We start from the raw sequence: 20,938 nt of genomic DNA, 5'->3' as shown, positions 1-20,938 counted from the left end.
CTTCCCTTCATTGTACTTCAGCCATGAGCTCAGATTCCCACAATGACACATATGGATCAGGTTTGGTCCTCGACACACATTTCTTAACAACCTAATACCAAAACCAACAGTTAACAGTAAGATGATCACAGTGAAAACCATATCTAATTAATCAATACCCTAATTAACTATCAACTAATTAATGTGATTAGTCAATAAAATTCACATAATACATAAAATATTAGTACTGCATCTCCAAAATATTCACACGACCTGACATCTGGGGTCGAATTGGAAAAGGGAAATCAGTTTCAATGTCAATATCGCAATTTGGCAAGCCGCCTTGAAATGTACAACCCAGATTTAAAAAAATATCAGGGTCAAAGAAAAGCTTCTCCACGGTTGCTAATGGCAACAGCATAGAGTGACAGATATGCACTGCAACGTGTCATTTAATTAAACATGCAGGAGAAGGGTTGAGCAGCTGCAGATAGACAGCCCAACTTGAAAGACATTGGTCCAGGCTGCCTTGGTCACATGACCAAGCCTATGCTGTGGGACAAATGCACTCTCACTTGATAATTACATAGATTCCTCGTTAACCGTCTTAATTGATTTATCCAATTTTATTCTCCAAGAAACATTCCTCAAAATTAGTGCCAAAAGCACTTGCGGGGTAAACTCCCTTTAATCGTGTGTAGTGTTTGGTCAATTTGTATGTTAGGAAAAAGCTTTGGTTTTCGTTTGAGGTGAAGTGACCAGAGCAGGAGTCTTATTTCAAATCTGTCATTTTGTGCAATGTACTGATTTTCAAATTTCCTTACACTGTAATTCAGTGAACTGGATAAACAACATTTTCACCAAATAAACTGTGATGAAAAGAGGACATTTACCATAATTATTTTTGTAATTACAGAAAATTACTTTCTGCAATGATCCTATTTTGAGTTTCAGTAATTAGAACTATTTTGTGAATATCATAATCATTTGAATAATTGCATAAAACATGTATTGTTTAAAAAAACACAAAACACAGAAAGGATGAGATTCTCAGTAATAGCATTACTATTGATTAATAAATCAAAATAACATTAATGCTTTTTGGTCAAATAGGAAAATGCTTAATATGGATGAATAAATGTAATAAATACATTGTTAATAAAAGTGACAAAAAACATCCCATAAATGTTGCTAGATGAAATACTAGTAGTATGTCAGAAAAGGGCAGGCCTTGGATTATTCTTTTTCGCTACAGGAATTCTAATATTCTTAAGTCTGTTTAAATCTGAAAGTCTAAATTGCACTATAAAACAAAATTATGTGTGCATTCTTTTATCTGTGAACATTTTTGACAAAAATCCCAATCCCAATATCTGAATACAACAGATGCCAGTACCATGTTTTAAGCCTGGATTTTGGCAAAGTAATTTACAATTGAATAAATAAGACTTAAAATGTATCCAAACTATTCTTTTCAAGATGGCTCACAGTCTAAACGACCTTGCATGAAGTATCATCAATGATGATCACCACCGATTCTCCACCACCTCCCAACTCTCGCTTCTCCACAAGGTTCAGTCCTACGTAGGTAGAATTTACGTAATCTCGCTGAATGCAAAAGAAAATATTTTCTAAACTTAAACTAAAACAAAAGGAGTTTCCAAGGCTTGAATGTACAAACACAGCGCGAGGTTCATCTGCCTACCCAACACCTGTGTGTGACTTAGACTAGGGAAGTTAAACTTTCCTATTTGGTCTGACGACAGATACAAATTCAAAGATTGCGGACCACGTAAGAGTAAGAAGTAGATCATACATACAATAATACTTTTAATTCATGGACCCACATGTGCATCTGGACAAACGTGGCCATTTTTTCCCCCAAGATTACTCTTGCTCAAGTTTGCGCCCAGCGGTTCTCTAAGCAAAACGTAGAATTGTCAACAGCCCGCAATGACAACGCTTTGTCTTATGAATGCTCCCCACCATAGAGCTTTGTTTAGAGTTATTCCACGCTACACATGGAACTAACGGCGTGTGTGTTTTTGCTGTTCTTATCACACACAGGTGAGAAGAGTACACCTCGAGGAACGAGGGCTGGCTTTGTACGCACTACGTGATCACCAACTTCTCCAAATCCTCGACACCTCCGACAAACAGAATCAATATATTCTTTAAAGCCATTGTTTCTCACATTGCCTAAAAACATTTACTGCTCGTATACTGAGCACGATAGGCAAGCTTGCAAGACATACGACAGTGAAGTGGTAAGTAGACGAATTTCTGAAATACATTCGGAAGAAAATTCTTGTGAGACAAGTAGAACTTACTTAACTTTTTATTCATTTGTATTAACAATGTTATTTTTTATTGTATCATAGACTTTATTTTGTATCGAGCATGTAAATGTAACTTCTGATTAGGCACTTCTGTATTTACACCTTTGAATAATCACTGCTTCTTGTCTTACTGCCGCACTGGAGGATGAAGTTTGTAGATCCTGTTTGTGTTAGTGTTTTTAAATCCCGGGGATTTAGCCCAAGGACGATCATGCAAATTAGCAGAAGTTTCACAATTTTCTGTAGTTTTAAAGAATTTGGATGCTTTAAATCTTCAGAATAGAAAAGTGATCACATCACATACAATCTGGACATCCGAATTATTTTCCAAGTGTTTGGTAGTGATTTTTACAATTTTCATGAAAAGGTAATTTTTTTAGGTGTGGAGATTAATGAGACAGGACGACAGCCATTCATAACAGACTTTTATTTTACAACATAAATCAAAACATTTCTGTTTGAACAAAAAAAGTGATTTGTGATCACAGCTGACCAATCAGGCATAATACAGATGAAAGACTAATATCAAATCAGGATAATGTTGAACTAATTAGCCTCCCATACTAAGCACAACACGTGTAGAGGCTGGCTATATACATTATTTAAAGTAAACCTTTACATGAGAATATAGCCTCAATATTGTCTAGCATGTTGCATAAATTTGAGCAAATAATCTGCAGAAATTCTGTGTCATGATACACAGCTATCACGGTTTTCATTCAAGCATGTTGACATTAAGAAGTTAATTAAGTAATTGAAATTACGGTTATTGTCAATTTTAAAATTAAATTGCATTTGGACATGAATGACCTTTCAATGGGTTAATAAACTTTTGGTCCAATTGTTTGAAGTTCCTTGTGCCATTACAGTTTGTCAATCAAATGCACTTATAGTGGAAGTACAGATAGTGTTGCCAGTCACACAGCCCTGTGTATCACGATTAGGCAGTTCCTTAATGGCTTTAATGATTTTGCTAACTAATTAGCTTTGGTAGTTTGAAATAACAATGAAGTTAAGTTTCAGTTTTATATTTTCTATGGTGGCAGTGTGAAACATGAATTCTAAATAAGTGGATGGACATTTGCGGTTTATCAGATGTCACTATAACACTATCTCCCGAAACATATCACGATACTTTGTTCATGATGTACTGTATAGGGATACTTTCTTCGTGGCAATTTTTTCAAGCATTTTTATGTTTCATAGCGAAATCAAAATGTCAGAAATGGGAAACCTATTGAATATGTCTCATATTTGACAACAATATGTTACATTCCAATCCATACTTTATCTCCTACTAGACTAGAACAGAGTTTAAGTCAAAATAGATATTGTCCAATTAAAATTAATTAATAAAGATTAAACTGTTTATGAAAGTGTAGGTATGACCGCTGGTGTAATGTTCAATGTGGGACACCTTACAGGATAAGAACATGAATCGAGGGAGGTGTAGAATATTATAGTGAGTGAGTGAGTTTGGTTTGACGCCGCCGCTTTTAGCAATATTCCAGCAATATCACGGCGGGGAACACCAGAAATGGGCTTAACACATTGTACCCATGTGGGGAATTGAACGCGGGTCTTCGTAGAATATTATACAGGTAAGCGTACTGAATATCTTCTAACAGTATTTTCAGTGCACTGAGCTACGAATTCTTCAAGTTTTAACCTCTTTGAAATAAGGGGTTGCTTGATATTTGATAAATTATTGTCTGAAATTTGTACAAGTAGTTCTTATGCACTATATAAATGTACATATGTTATTCATTGAGATTATATGTTATTCATTTAAAAATATAAACTAAAAGCTGTAATGACCAATGTGTTTGAAAGAGGGCGCGCTGTTTGAGTAGTGTGAGGCTAGTGTGTGTGGTGACTAGTAAAATAGGACAATAGTTCACTAGTCAATGGACAACTGGAGGGCCTGAGAGTTCAGTCTCAAACATAGTTCTGTGACATAAACCTCAGTCCCGAGGATAAAAATGAAGCGAGTGAGTGAGTGAGGTTTACATTGGCTTTTTCATTGTTACAACTGCATGACAAAATTCGATACAAGAATGTGTTTCAACCAACATTCTCACTGAAACAATGTCTTATTTGACTCAATGTTTCAACGACTCCACTTCCGGCCACTTGCTACATATTTCAGTGGAAATGCATCTACCAAACTATGGTTATAACGAACCAACATCAGCTTACAGTAGTTGAAAAATAAGTTGTTTCTAAATATACGATGTATATTACTTCCTGCCTGTGTGATATGTCAGTCTCTCCTGGGATATATAACACAAATAAGCCAATGATACAATTGAGGTGAACTTTACCTCTGTAACATAGATTGATATCTGATGCCACTCCAGACAACTCGGGACCCACGTGGGTCGACATACTGTCTGCAGGTTGGACTGACACGATGACCAGACACTCCAAATGTCCTGTACTTACCATATTTTCTGTAGTATAGCGGATACTGTTTCCCTAAAAACCAGCTGTGTAGATGGGGTTGCACTTTATACATGACATAATGAATTTTATGATTTGGTCCCTAATGCACAATTCATTATATTGAATTTCAAATTTTTGTTGACCAAGGTCATTGATACCGGAGTTTTAGGTCTGTGCATAATGCTCGAAATATGTTTTTCTAAAATACTGTAGATGAAGATGGGCATTATATTCGGGTACATATTATACTCATGAAAATACAGTATTCTGATAAGCACTGCCCTTCGATATGGGCCGACTTCCATTTATCACCAGGTTCAAAGCAAGGTACAAAACAATGAGCACCAACCTCTCACCAGTCTTGGTCTTTAATTAGTGCCAGACTTAAAGAAGCACCGAGTATGAAGCTACTTACAACATGATAAGCACCGGCGACGTGAGACTTAAATTACTTTCCAAGTCAAGTGCCAGTTTTCTACTCACTGCTCGGTCACCATGGCCTGCCAGGTTGAGAACGTGTTCAAAGAATCACCACCATTATTAGAGGAAATACAGTACAGAGTATTCTTGATGACCACATCTTATAACAACCCACTTTATGTCGAAATATTAGGATTGATTTTCGGTACTGACAGCCTTCTGGATATGATTACAAATCATATATGTCTTCGTGTGAGCCAATAAACACCCAGCTGGTAGTCAACGCATGAAGGTAGGTTCATCATTATTTATCTAATATAGAACCAGAGCTTTAATGTCTTGATAATTTTGGACATCTTCAGTTGTGTAACTTATTGGCTAGAAGGTTGCTGATGATGATACAATACACTGTATATATGTCAGTTTCTGATGTCGCAGTATGGATAAATGAGCTAATATCAGTTGTTGCTTCATATTACCAATCAGCTTGAGGAAACTTGTAGATTTCCCAGACATTGTGTCAACAATAGTTTATAAAGGTTAGGCGGTTATGTCATAACTTGCTAACTTTTAGAAACTATTGTTTCTGTGTGAACATGAAAATGAACTTCAAAACCCATTTAAAACCTTGCTTAAAACAGCACACACTCATACCTACATACATCATTATGTTGAAACAAACACTTATCATTTCTTGGTAATCTTGACAGAATAGTATAATTCTTCACAACTGGATATTAAATCCAACTTTTCTTATTGTTTTTGTCTTAATAAATCTGACCTTCAACTATTCTTATTTAATCATGTGTAATTTGAAACAGAAATATATGCTACCAAAGATGTATTTATAATATGAAGTGTTCCTTCAAGAACAATTCCATGTCTCAAGGAAGATGTTCTTGTGTTCCACAAAGAAACCCTCCCATGTGGGGTTTTAATAGATGACACTATGTGTCCTTAAAAAAGTAATCCCATGTGTCTTTTCCGAAATAGTCACGTGTGTCATTTATTAAATAATCCTGTGTTCTTTCAGCCACATGTGCCACTTAAATAATTTTATGTGTTCTTTAAAACATAATCTTGTGTCTTTTGTTAAACAGTCTTCAGTGCTGTAGAATGAATAATCCCTCGATCCTTAAGAGATAGTCACAAGCTTCATTTCAGAAAGTCACATGCACCATTTGATAAAATATCTTATATGTTCTTTAATAAAACAGTCTTGAGTTTTTTTCATTAAAAAACCTCAACTATATGATGTTTGACCAATAGTCTTTTATGAAATAGATCCACTGTCTTTTTAAAAAAATGATTGCTAAATATCTTTAAAAGCATGACAACAGGGATCCTTTGCCAAGTAACTTCATATGTAGTTAGAAATGTTTTACTCTGTTCATTAACACCTGGTGTCATGGCTGATTTCCAGTGATCTGTTCCCTTAATATACTGAGAGAAACAAATAAGGGAACACATGAAAGTACAAGTGTTCCCTTATTCTTCTCCAGGTTTCTTCACAAGGTACATATTGCACTACAGTGGATGACATTCTGGAAATAAATACGGGAACATGTACTTTCATGTGTTCCCTTATTTGTTTCTATGAGTATATTTACAGCTATTTTGTAACAATGCAATCTGTTTTGACAGACTATTGAGACTAGTTATTTTCTGAAGTGATGTTTTATATTACAATTATGGATATATTTTTGTCATGCTTAGTTCCTTAAAATATAATCCAAGGTGTCTTTCAAGAAAGTATTCTCATACTTTAAAAAAATTGCCACATTGCAGTGGAAAACCCCCAATAAATATATATATCACATTTGACTCAGAGTAGGAGAACACGCTCTTTAATACAGGTAATCTATGTATATATCACATCTGCTATATTTCCCTTGTCACTCAACACTGTAGACATGCTATATACTGTCGTAAATGACAATAGCTGACCTAAGACACAAATGCCAATCAAGATATATAAATGTCAATCATGATAAAAATGTCAATCAAAGTGAAAAATCCATTCCCGTCTGACAGGATGCCTGTCAGATCTCATACATGTTGCATGGCACAATCGCTATGGCGATATCGGACACCCCGTGTAATTTGTGAGAGATGGACAATATACAGAAGATGTAGATGGCGCTAAGAAAATAATGACACACTCAGATAGACCATTTCTAATTAAGCAATCAATATGACAGAATAAAGCCATAAGCCTTTATCATTGTCTGTATCAAGAAAACGCTTGTGCTGGGGACAATGTACACCACAATATACATATCATTCATCTGTTGTGACGTCAAGTGTCTAATCAATAAAACCGCTCTGTTCATAATGATTCATATATTTATATACCAACCAATAAAATTGTGATTTCTATTATTAATCTGGCTGTGAAATTGATTTGGTAACGCGATCAACTTTCTATCAGCGTGCGTAGATTTCGCCTGATGGGTAATCAATGGCAGATACAGCCCTCTACCTAATAATAACAGTCAAATATTTATGTGATGCGGGTAACATATTTCTTTTATCATGAATATGCTAGCGCCTACCATTAAAACCATGTTGTTTATCTAAGAGAGGGTTATTTCATGGAGACAATCTTCCATGAAGAAACAATGCTTCTGCCTGGCCGAGGTAAGTAGATATTCACATACCTCTCTAAAGCAGTTGTTCTATGAAATGTTTAAATATGACAGATTTCATCTACACAAATTGATATCAAACAAATATTAAACATTATAACAATACTGTTTTTAATGTAGCTATATGATGGAGTTTTTGTTAGAGTGGTTTAAGAAACTGATTATCGATCATGGTTAATGATCATGAAATGCGTGTAATATTGCAATATTTTAGCCATTGAGCATAAAGTTATGAAGTGTTTTATCAATAAACGGTAATATTATAATGAACATTATGTCTGACTCCTGTAATGATGTCCATAGTGTCCAACACGGTGGGGTAAAAAGATGTCAAAGCTAAAACGCAGAGATGCCAACCCCAAAGTGTTGCAAATAGTACTTTCAAGGATCAAAATTAGTAGTTGACCATAAAATTAGTAGTCACCTACATACTTAAAATCATGATGGATTCTGAGAAAGATAATATGACACTAATCTAGAGTGAAGCTTTAATTTCAAATACCTCCAACAGCAGATTTCCAAATTATCAGCATTACGTTTCTTCTTGTCGTCTCTTTTTGGCGAAAAAAAATGTATTTAATTTCTATATATCCAAATTTTAATGAATTTTCTTCAAATTTCGAAGAATTTCTAGTGCAATCGTGTTGGTGTAGTTTGAGGCTAAATTCGTAGTGACTACGATAAAATCATAGAGGTACGCATCTCTGTAAAATGTCGGTTGTCATCAACAGCACCAATTCAGAATCTTTACAAGAGACAAAACTAAAAAGTACATTATTAATTCTAAACATCTAAATATAAATGTATATATTTCTGACTTGGTAAATTAAAAAATAACTTTCATAAAAATACAGAATGCATTTGAAATTTTTAAAATTCAAATCATAAACATATCATAGGCTATTAGCAATGCTCTGTGAAAGCACTGAAGTCAGGGCTAATGGACGTCAGAGAGATGCTACTCTACTTCATCCAAACTTACTGGCGCATACATTCAATACTACACAGAAAAAGCCACAATATTTTGTATCTAATTAGCTGAAACAAAAAATGTATTTAATTTTTTAATTAACTAAAGACTGTAGAATATTATCATCAGCTTGGGTAAAAATAACCCCTATCCCCAGGTGGGGATTGCCAACTGGTGTTTACAGTCACAAAGGGAACAAAGTAATTGAGGTGAACTCAGGTAAGCTGTTTTGTGTTACAGTGTTTTATTTCATCACTACATCCTTGGATGACAAGTTTGGATTTTTTATTTGCATTCAAGAAACTATGAAGACGCGTTAACACTGCTCGCATGATCAAACTCTAAAAGATGTAACAAAATATAAACACTTTATGGTGCAACGTTATACTTGAATAAATCCAATTCATTTCTAATTCATGAGAAATGCATACTCGCTTGGAAAACAATAAGAGAGTACAGTATTAGCTGGATCATGCGCTCTTACATGGAGCATTCTGGCCAGTGTAGCAGAACACATAAATGTTTTATTTGTTAATTCAAACCTTAATTGCAACCCAAGAATTTATTTGTTGCAGTCCTCTCACCACATGGGGCCCACTTACTGAAAATTACATCATAATGTTCATTTCAGTAATTTTGATATTGACAACTTTTGAACTGGCTACTGCCACAGAGTCTGAGCGGGTTTTCTGAAATGTACCGGATACGACGTCGGTAAATTCTAGACAGGACTATTGTAACACTACAGCGTCTCTGTATGAACCTGTTCGAATCATTAAGCATTATTGAAAAATAGGGAATGATTGCGCTATTCTGTTATTCCTACCTTTTATCTACTGTGAAAACACAACAGCGGATCTTGTGTGTCCAAATTACGGCAATCAGCTTGATGTTTGGATATTTCAGATAACAAAGCTGAATTTAATAATGATAATACAAATTTTGTAAATTTGATAAAAAAATACATTTTATTTCTGTGTTTCTGATGTCATAAATGATGTGTCATTATGATCAATTACCAATTAGAGATAAAGTCTTGTACAAACTAATGGCATCCACAAACTGTCCTTTTGATAAGTACTATATCACATTTTGAACTGTTCTTTAAGAAATAAATCATCTCTGGAAAAAAACAAACCAATACTAGTTACAGGCAAAGATGACAAGGAGTAATTCACCTTGTGGTTCACCAAAAAATACCTATGACAGCAGCCAACAATTCAATTTTTTCAATTTATTTTTTTGCAATAATACATCACTTACCTCGAATCAAAACCAAAGAAAAAAACTACAAAAACTGACACGCAACAACAGGCAACAACTGAAATGGAAAATTAGGGCAACTCATTGTATCAATTTAGCACAAAGGAAATCTTTCTTAATTCAGTTAGTGGTTGTGTTGCCTGTATTGCAAGTAAACGCTGTAGTGCAGTGCATTATAGACAACCAACTCACTGGAAACACCAGCTAATGGCAACAGCGTTTCAATCTATGTGAAATAATTGTAGATATTGTCTTAATTAACAATTCCAAATGTGGGCTTACTTCTGTATTTTTGTTACATCATGGTTTGTTAGGGACTGACTATATGTTATATAGGATTTTAGAAGTTGTACAAACTTGCCTGAAAAATAATTCTGCTAGTTTATAGATCAGGAAAGTGTATGAAATGAATCTTCTACATCCAGGTTGCTGTTCTTGTAACACTTGAGCCAGAGCAATATTAAACAGTGAATGAGTTTAGCTTTACACCGCTTTTAGCACCATTCCAGCAATATCACAGTGGAGAACACCTGAAATGGGCTTCACACATTGTACCCATGTAGGGAATCGAACACAGGTCTTTGGCATAATGAGCAAACGCTTTAACTACTAGGCTACCCATCATCCCCAATATTAAACAAGCACCAGGTAAATGACATCCACATTAAACATGACATAGTGTGTTGAACAATCCTGGTTCTCGAGTATGAAAAAACACTTGATCAGCCAGGCTGAAGACAAAGTTCTACTATACAAGCATAACCAAACTCTTCTTGTGCAGTGCTTTCATCCAGGGTGATCAAAATTATTTGAGTTGTGATTTGTGATATCGTAAAGAAACACCAAGCCATGGGTTAGTACCTGATAACCAGAAAAGCATTCATATCTAAGAATTATTCTCAAAAGTAGGGCATTATATACACAAATCTCCACTAAAAGTTTCAACAAAGCTGAAACAATTGTTTGTCACATGTGGTGTCAGGTCTCTAACCCCCATCAGAGTACTCCCCAGGGAGTTCAGAATATAAAGAGAATGCACACTGCTCTATTGACGGGTAATAATGTCATAGTATCCGAGCATGCCCTCTGGCCTGTCTGGCATTATATACATGTATATGTACTATTATTATTATTATCATTATTACACAGTTGGGTTGGAAGGACACGTGAGCTAGGTTTATGTAACACGCCAAGGAAACTATTTAATCTGGTTATCAGCTGATGAATATTGATACAAAATCAATGAGTTGTGTTTCACCAACCTTGATTTCTTTCTTGAAGCGCTCAACGTTCTTGATGTTGCCAACCTCCTCGGAGCCATACATAAGCACCATGGCGTTGTATATGTTGTCAAGGAGATGGGCAAGGTGGCAATCTGCCGCGCAGTCATCACCAGTTGCCACGATCAGGGTTATGCTGATAAAAGATTACAATGTCGTATTACGTAACAGAAAAAATGGAACTGTAAATAACAATTCACAAACTATTTTTTCTATGTAATTTATCAAACTGTTTCATGATGAAACATTAAGGATGGTTTGGGATATTCGGTTACAATACCTGCAGGATCAAACTATTCGCTGACGGTTTTGGTGATCTTATCAACTATGGTGCTGCTTCATCTTTGCACCTTATCTGATATACCCAATAAAATGAAATTCGAAATTTTGGATATTTACATTGGATAAATCACATGCCAAATTTTTATCTACGATAATTCAGGTCACAAAAGATACAAAAATGAATTGCAAACACAACACAAATCCTCACATTGGATAAACATGTGAGTGTTACATTAGACACTGGTAAATTAAGAAAATCATGAAGAAATCAGCCAAAATGGCATTTCAATATGGTTTCCATGGCCACATGAGCTTTTGTCATGTGGGTTTATGTATCTATATCACTTTAACAGATATAAAATACTGGCAGCAGGAACAAATACTTCTGAATTACTGAGGTTAAATTTTTTGTAAACCTTAAAAAATAATGTGAATATAAGATTTTTTTGGCCAGTCAGCAATGTTTCTCAGATGAACATGATGGTCTGTCCTGAATCGAGTCTGGCACCATATACTTGCAGTCATCCATACAGAAGATGTTCAATGACACAAAATCAGTTTAACCATCTCATCAACATTTCAGTCAACTAATGAATTCGTGCATGAGGTGTGGAGACATACTTTTCCCAAAACCCTGTGTTATACAGTAACGTCAACATAATGTTTGTAAATGATGGCAGTTTTACACACAGAAGCCTGACAAGACCTTGTTGAGTAGAGGAGTACCTGTCTTGATAGACTTTCCAGGCGATCTTAGAGCCATGTGTGGTGGTCGTCTGGAGGTCAACCTTGTGGTTCTCGGCAAACATGTGCACGGCATTGAGAGACCCAATCACAGGGAACGGGAGCTGGACAACACAAAACAATGGCTCAAAATCAGACAAATTTCATTCAATGACCAAAGGAAACATTTTGGCATTAGACCTGTCTGAAATTCATCTTGACAAAAACATCCTTTTCAACAATGTCAAAATAACATTGAGTGGAAATTTTGCAAGAGTGTCGGTGACTTGAATTTAATGCCAGACTGGACTTCACTTCATCATGGGAGATGTTGAGCATGTTGATAAAAAAATTGATGAAACCCTGAAACACAGGTAATTTTCTGAGCAGAAATGACATGAATTTTGGATTCGAACCCAGGACAAGTAGATCACGTCAAATAGGAGTGGAGTGATGATCTAATAGTACACTAAGTGTACTGTATATCATGTGGGGTACCATGCAAGTATTCTGAGAAATGAAAGTCCCCATGATCTGTAGAACAGTTACCAAACTTTGGTTGTCCTCAAACCATGGCCTGTTTAATATTGTGTCATCTGTATAAGTCTTGGATGATGTTCTTGAACTCGTTTTAAAACTATAAGAAAAACATTATTCAATGACATGTTTCTTTACATAATATAATTCACTTGGTGAAGTCACCATATGGCTGATTACTGAACATGTGACTGGAAATCTCCCTCACTCACTCACTGACACAGTAAGACAAGCACCACATCACTGCTGGTAACCCATCCAATATTCTCTCATCAACACAGAGGCCAACCCATTTCAGTCACGAAACACCAAAAACAAATTAAAATTAAAATTTGAAATAAATCGATACGACCACAGATGTATCTTGGATTCCAAAACAAGTGTCCTTGACAGGCCAAGTGTGAATGTTTGTTCAACACTGGGATTCTTATTTCGCTGGATTCAGGGGTTGTTTAATATCTAATTCCAAAACTGCATTGAATGCAATAATCTGAAACTAAGCATTTAAGCCTCTTCCCCTTTATTAGCTGTGTTATCAGAGAAATACAAGTATCCACTATAAAGCCATTTCATCCATAATGGCTGTATTAATGTGATATTCTCAATTCCAAGTTGGTAATTTCTACTGACATCTGCTGCCGACTTTGGCCCGAATATAGGCCTTCGGACAGGTCTAGATAAATCTCAGATGGCACAAAACAAACCCTTTCAATAAATCTACAGTTCAAATTAGTTGATAGTTGACACAGAATCAAGTTATTGTCAAAACATATAATACATTGTTATCTATGCCTATCTAAATTTCCGTATTAAACATATTAAGCTTGATTCCAGACCGTATGTTTCATGAGGTCTTTGAATGGCATTGGTACAGGTTTAGTTGTCAACATGTAGCTGTTATAGGGCAGTAGTGATGCTGAAACAAATACTGTATATGCTACTGGACATGCTTATATTTGGGGTGAACACCTGGTGTCTCAATGGTTCCTTCACATAATGTCAATCACTATTTTGCCATTATTCCTAAACCTGTGAAGATCTGGGTTAGAATTGATCTTTCGGTATCCCATGCTTGTCGTAAGAGGCGACTAACAAGATCGGAAGGTCAGGCTCGCTGACTTGGCTGACACATGTCATCGTAACCCAATTGCATAGATTGATGCTCATGCTGTTGATCACTGGATTGTCTGGTCCAGACTCTACTAATTACAGACTGCCACTATATAGGAATATTGAGTGTGGCGTAAAACTAAACTCACTTCCCCATTATTCCTAATGGAATCTATTTTGGTAGATAATCAAGACCATGTGTTATTGAGTTTACGTTTTATATCTAGAACAGAATCTATGTTAGGGAGCTGGGACAAAACTTGAGATGTGATGAATATGTGACATAGTGATGAAAGGGATGTGACAATACTGAATCCATCACGCCCTATGCAGCCCACCCCTGCAAGGTATACAAGCTCTCATGATGTTTCCTCCGTACCTTGTGCATGTCAGTGCAACAAACACCGTTACCATGGCAACAAATGACACTGTCCATCAGTTGTAACAATTGTCATTAGAGATGCATCATGCTATTCTCCCACAATATATTCTTACAAACTAATCACATACTCATCAATTTGTATTCATGTATGTGTCACTATTCACGGTGAATTAAGACAGTGGGTGCGTCACAAACAGCTGATCACATACACACGATTGATGCAGTTTCCTCAGTATGCCATGGTTTTCTTCATGCTTCAAAACATAAAAAACCTTGGTCATAGCTTGTTTGGGAAAACTTTTTTTTTTATCAAACACATTTTCAGTGTTTTATTGTAGAAAATAAAATGTAAACAAAATTTGCTTTTTATAGGAAAGTTACAGAATGAAACACAAACTGATCATGTTAAGAATCTATGTTTGATGATGCAGTTTCTCATAGATCCATCTAGTCCACTTGGAGGAGTACATGTGTTTTTTCATTCAATCAATTTTATTATTTCCAAGTCACTGTTAAAGACGGACGTAATACTTAGTGTAGTGCTTGGCATAGATACAAACAGATTTAGACAACTTCAGAAAACACAAGCAAGGTAATGACTTCCTTGAGCTACCTTCATGCATGTTAATAATGTTAGTAAGATTCATATTAAAGGCCATTTCTGGTGTCCTCTGCCATGATATCGCTGTTATATTGCAAACGGTGGCATAAAGCTAAACTCACTCACTCACTCACATAAGAGGTACCTGGTAGGTATATTATGGACACAGATAGTCTTTAAATTTGACATGAACACTGATTGACACATCAACTCACATTAGTAAGGGTTTACTACTCCATGAAAATGTCCAATACATTGACATAGAGACATAATTCAGGTTACCAAGAACTATTGTAGATATTAAATCAAGATCACTGAGCTAAAGACATATGTATATTGGGTAGTTTATGGTAAAACATCTTCAGCTTGTTGGCTTTTGCTACAAAACATACTTAGGACAGACCAATTTTATTTCTTGTTTTACAGATCCGCCGGTCATATTTTTTAAAGAATAAGAAAACAAACGTGAATTTTCCCCGCTCAAAAAGAAAATCCTAATGTTTTAGTGATCAAAACTGTAAATTTACAAGAAAAGTTTTTTTCAGATTGTGTTTTAACCCATATACACTTCATAAATTGCCAAAAGTAAAATACTTTTAGTATTTATTTATTTTATTTTTATTTTTTTTCCCTCCTGCCTTTAGGTTTTCTGAGGACAATAATCCGTAAAACAAGAAATAAAATTGGTCTGGCCTTAAGAAGTAAAAATAATAAATCTTATCATGATGAGATCCACATGTAGACAAGTCCCCTTCCCTGTTGGTCTGAGACTAGTGAAAATTCACAGTCTATTTTGTCTCCCCAAATCTAGTTATCTGAGATGAGTCATTATTTCAAAATGAGTTAAGACTAGTTGGATTTGACCAATGCTGTCATGCAGTCACTGCTGTGTTGGAAAAGACACTTCAGTGAACACCTGTCACAGTTTTATGGGTCCTACTAAGTTGTATGGTTCAAACTGAAACCAGAATAAAGTAATTTGAAAAAAGCATTTTACAGACCCCCATTTATGAGGAGTTTAGCTTCAGCTTATTTAAGAATGTCCACCTGAGAGGAGCAAGTACCTTGTTAAAGGCAGACATTCTAACCACTGATTTTATAAATTGTTAATGTTTAGACATTGATATAAATATAGACTTCAAACTGTTTGTGTTGTAAACACAAATACTGTGTTAATACTGAGTAAATCTACAAAGGGTGCTCTGGTTTTCCCATTTATAATGTCCTATATGAGTAAATCTACAAAGGGTGCTCTGGTTTTCCCATTTATAATGTCCTATATGAGTAAATCTACAAAGGGTGCTCTGGTTTTCCCGTTTATAATGTCCTATATGAGTAAATCTACAAAGGGTGCTCTGGTTTTCCCTATATGAGTAAATCTATTCTGGTTTTCCCATTTATAATGTCCTACATGAGTAAATCTACAAAGGGTGCTCTGGTTTTCCCATTTATAATGTCCTATATGAGTAAATCTACAAAGGGTGCTCTGGTTTTCCCGTTTATAATGTCCTATATGAGTAAATCTACAAAGGGGATCTGGTTTTCCCGTTTATAATGTCCTATATGAGTAAATCTACAAAGGGTGCTCTGGTTTTCCCATTTATAATGTCCTATATGAGTAAATCTACAAAGGGTGCTCTGGTTTTCCCATTTATAATGTCCTACATGAGTAAATCTACAAAGGGGATCTGGTTTTCCATTTTATAATGTCCTGAGTAAATCTATCTGGTTTTCCCATTTATAATGTCCTATAGGAGTAAATCTACAAAGGGGATCTGGTTTTCCCATTTATAATGTCCTACATGAGTAAATCTACAAAGGGTGCTCTGGTTTTCCCGTTTATAATGTCCTATATGAGTAAATCTACAAAGGGTGCTCTGGTTTTCCCGTTTATAATGTCCTATATGAGTAAATCTACAAAGGGTGCTCTGGTTTTCCCGTTATATAATGTCCTACATGAGTAAATCTACAAAGGGGCTCTGGTCTTCCCATTTATAATGTCCTACATGAGTAAATCTACAAAGGGGATCTGGTTTTCCCATTTATAATGTCCTACATGAGTAAATCTACAAAGGGGATCTGGTTTTCCCATTTATAATGTCCTACATGAGTAAATCTACAAAGGGGATCTGGTTTTCCCATTTATAATGTCCTACATGAGTAAATCTACAAAGGGGATCTGGTTTTCCCATTTATAATGTCCTACATGAGTAAATCTACAAAGGGTGCTCAGGTTTTTTTTACGCTTATAATGTCCTCTATGTAAATACTTATATGTTAATTCTTATAGTCTGTTTGCACTGAAAATGTACCGAAGAATTTCACTTTAAACAAAAATGTAAATCAAATAAAGTGAAATTAAGATTGCGAATCCTCATAAGTTTACCTTGCCAATTGAAAATTTAGATCTCAGATATTTTTTTTCAACTTAGGATAAATGTTGTTTAATAAACGATCATAGATTCAAATCGCTAGTATTGGTTTGCATTAAATTAAATTTAGATCTCAGACATTTTTTTTCAACTTAGGATAAATGTTGTTTAATAAACGATCATAGATTCAAATCGCTAGTATTGGTTTGCATTAAATGAAACACCGAGAACAAGTAGGGTTGGTGTAAGTTAACGCTCATCTCGTACCGCACGTGCATTTGTTTCACTGTTCCAACTACTGCGTAACCCCCTTGTAATACAAACCAATAATAGCGATTTGAAACTATGATCGCTTGTTAAACAACTTTTATCCTAAGCTGACTAAAAGTCTGAGATTTAAATGGTCAATTGGCAAGATAAAATCATGAGGATTCGCAAGCTTAATTTCACTTTATTTGATTTACTTTAATGTTTAAAATTAAATTAATCGGTACGTTTTCACTGCAAACAGACTACACACACACACACACACACACACACACACACACACACACACACACACACACACACACACACACACACTCATGGAAATAAATAAGGGAACACATGAAAGTACAAGAGTTCCTTTATTTATTTCCAGAATTTCACCCACAGTGCAATACATACCTTGTGACGAAACCTGGGAGAGAATAACGGAACACTTGTATTTTCATGTGTTCCCTCTTTTGCTTCCATGAGTATATGTCAATAACAATAATTTCACATGCTGCAGATTTAACCACCCAGATAGCATTTGGATGTTGGCCCAATGTTGGCAATGTTGGCAAAACCATTGCCAATGTTGGGCCAACGTCTGAATGCTATCTGGGCATGAACACAAAAAATATACAAGAAACTGATGTGAAATTTGTGATGTCTTTCAACAAAATAATGCTGTAGTTATGCACATGTAGTTATCAGCCAATCAGAAAGAGAAGTCTGCTTGTAGATGTGGCCTGTTTACTAAAGTGGATTAACAAAATCACAAAACAGGTTGCTTGGCGAGTTGCTGAATTCCATGGAATCACTTGCGATATATTTATATAGTATTATACTTCCTACACTAATTATTATTCAGCCAGAACCATTGGTACTTAAACAGGAAAACACATTTTTCAGACCTCGCAAGAAATTGATACAGCGAAGAAACCGATTTGAACATTGCAGTAAGACTTTGATACTATAGGAAGTTATGGAAAGCCTATGAGATATCTGAAATAATAGCCCTCCAGATACTGCCATTAAACTGTATCCCTACGATCTTGTAGATTACAATAAGTGGCGACAACGTTGCAGTCAAACTTCACCTTAAGTCTTGCACGAGTCTCATTTGCCATATATTTTACAGAGATGTCGGGAAAGCTGTTAAAAACAGCACAAAAACATGGGATAGGTTATGAAATCAGATCCAACTCGTTTTGTTTATGCATCACCGTCATCTACATCATAAACATCATCACACCCACCAACGTTGATGACGTTGCTATGGTCGGCGGTATTAGCTTATTGATTTCACAGCTGTAACCCGGTGTGACAAAGACTGTACATTATAAACCCATACTTACTGTAAACCTCTAAAACCAATTACTCTGTCATTCGCAACACCTCAACATCAACAAAAGAATCTTCACGGACAGAGTTCTATCATCTAGAAACGGGTTTGATTATTCTACCATCTACAAGCACAAAAGACAATTGTGTGCCCTGCTACAGTGCCAGTATGTTGGCTAAGTGGTAATTGTACATGGATTACATGAAACGGCATCGATATCCGGCAGCAAGATTTTACGATCACGTCAATGTTACCTAGATCCTAAGCATATAGTGTCGTGGCTCAATCTGTAGTCGGAACCCAGCTGTGAAAACAGTTTCAATGTACAACCTGCCCTACTGACAGATTCGGATTTAAATGTGTTAAATCTTGAGCATTGGTAAATAAGATTTTAAAGATAATCATGAAAACTAACACGCAGCTCACTTAAACTCGCAACACAGAGAAGTTGGTCAACCAGATTGTTGTCTGTAGTTGGTATTTTGGTGTTTGTAGGAATGCTTATGCTTCTGTTTTCTAACTGCTACACGGAGAGAATCATTTCAAACCTTGGAAAAACATTTGGTTTCTCTTGTTAAAGATTTTGTTAGAGAATGAAGAATGCTGTGAAAGAGCTATACACTTTATTGTCCATTACTTGTACGAGAAAATCATTTGGTGTGGTTCAATGTACGTTAATAATATCTGAATAATGTAACTATTCACAAAAACACTATAAATTTAGAAATGATAATAATAACGTAATGTATATAGCACTAAATCCAACCACAAAGTGGGTGCTACAAATCACAGAGAAATATGATCTATTTCAGCAAGGTTTGAAATACACTCAAAACTTTAATATCTTAGGTAAAGACATAATGCCCTTGTTATGTTAAAACAATGGGAAATTGAGATTACCCCACAGGACTTTGTACCAGGTCCTCAGAGCTGGGTTTTGTTTACCTTTAACCCTGTTAAAACTAAAATTTTCAGAAATATATTAACAAAACTATTTTCCTAAATGAGCTTTGCGGTTAAATCATGTTTAAAACAAATATATTTCATACTGAAAAGAGCATCAAAATTTCATTCATTTTAAATTCGAGTCTTCAACATTACAAACATGCTGAGAGAATAGAAATGTTCTTATTAATATAACAATACCTACTCTGTCAAAATGACATTTCAAAGTGACTGTAAAATCAGACACAACTATATTCATAATCAATAAAATGTAAAGTGAACTGTATTACATTCATATTGAAAGACTTTGATATAATCAAACACGAAATGCATTCCACCAAAATATTTATATATGTACATATTATTCAATAATTTGAGAATATCATTGTCTTTATGTTCAACAAAGAAAACTTAAAACAATGAAATGTAACAAAAATACTTCTTGAGAAAATAAAACTTATCTGCAAGTTGAGTTGATGTGGATGAAGGAATTTAAATTGGGGTATAAATGATTTCATAAAGAAACTGGGAATAATATATTTCTTTAATGTACAGAAACACTAACCTTATCTGTGCCTAGTTGATGATGTGTAACCTGACTTACGTTGTGAAACATTTTCAAACAGCAGTAATAAGTTTTCCCATGACATCAACATTACAAGTTGCAGTGGAAAAAAGGGATACGTTTATGAAAAACGGGACATATTCCTGGGTAATGTCACATAATGACAACACGGTAGCAATAAACTTTGTACTAAAAGATTCAAATCTAACATCATGCAACATTAGCAAACTTTTGCAATATTACAAACTTTTTCATAACCTGACTATACTGATGGAAATAAATTGAGGAACATGAAATATTGTATGTTTATGGTTGTTTTAAAATAAAGTACTTCTTGGCAACAATATATAGAACTCAATGTTACATAGGGATAATCAGACAAGTCATTTTATTTCAATATGCACTTGACATATCATGACATGTTTTGTGTATCAGGGAGAGATGAATTCTTTCAATGTCAAAAGTGGAGTAGTGTACTGTATTTCC

At 35.1% G+C, this 20,938-nt stretch overlaps 1 protein-coding gene across 1 annotated transcript in view; it reads right to left on the bottom strand.

The window, feature by feature from the left end:
- Window positions 1–20,938, bottom strand: part of LOC124283972 (protein fuzzy homolog) — a 144,995-nt gene that overhangs the window by 118,299 nt on the left and 5,758 nt on the right. Inside the window, exons 2-3 of the mRNA XM_046720024.1 lie at window positions 12,353–12,474; window positions 11,327–11,480 (exon numbers count right to left, since the gene is read on the bottom strand). Coding sequence (XP_046575980.1) covers window positions 11,327–11,480; window positions 12,353–12,474 — 276 coding nt within the window. The remainder of the gene's footprint in view (window positions 1–11,326; window positions 11,481–12,352; window positions 12,475–20,938) is intronic.

The sequence above is a fragment of the Haliotis rubra genome, unplaced genomic scaffold (genome assembly GCF_003918875.1).
Source record: "Haliotis rubra isolate DU_JTF1 unplaced genomic scaffold, ASM391887v1 Scf326, whole genome shotgun sequence".
NCBI classification, from domain to species: domain Eukaryota; kingdom Metazoa; phylum Mollusca; class Gastropoda; order Lepetellida; family Haliotidae; genus Haliotis; species Haliotis rubra.
Note: the sequence above shows the minus strand (reverse complement) of the source record. Positions and strands in the feature narration are given on the sequence as shown.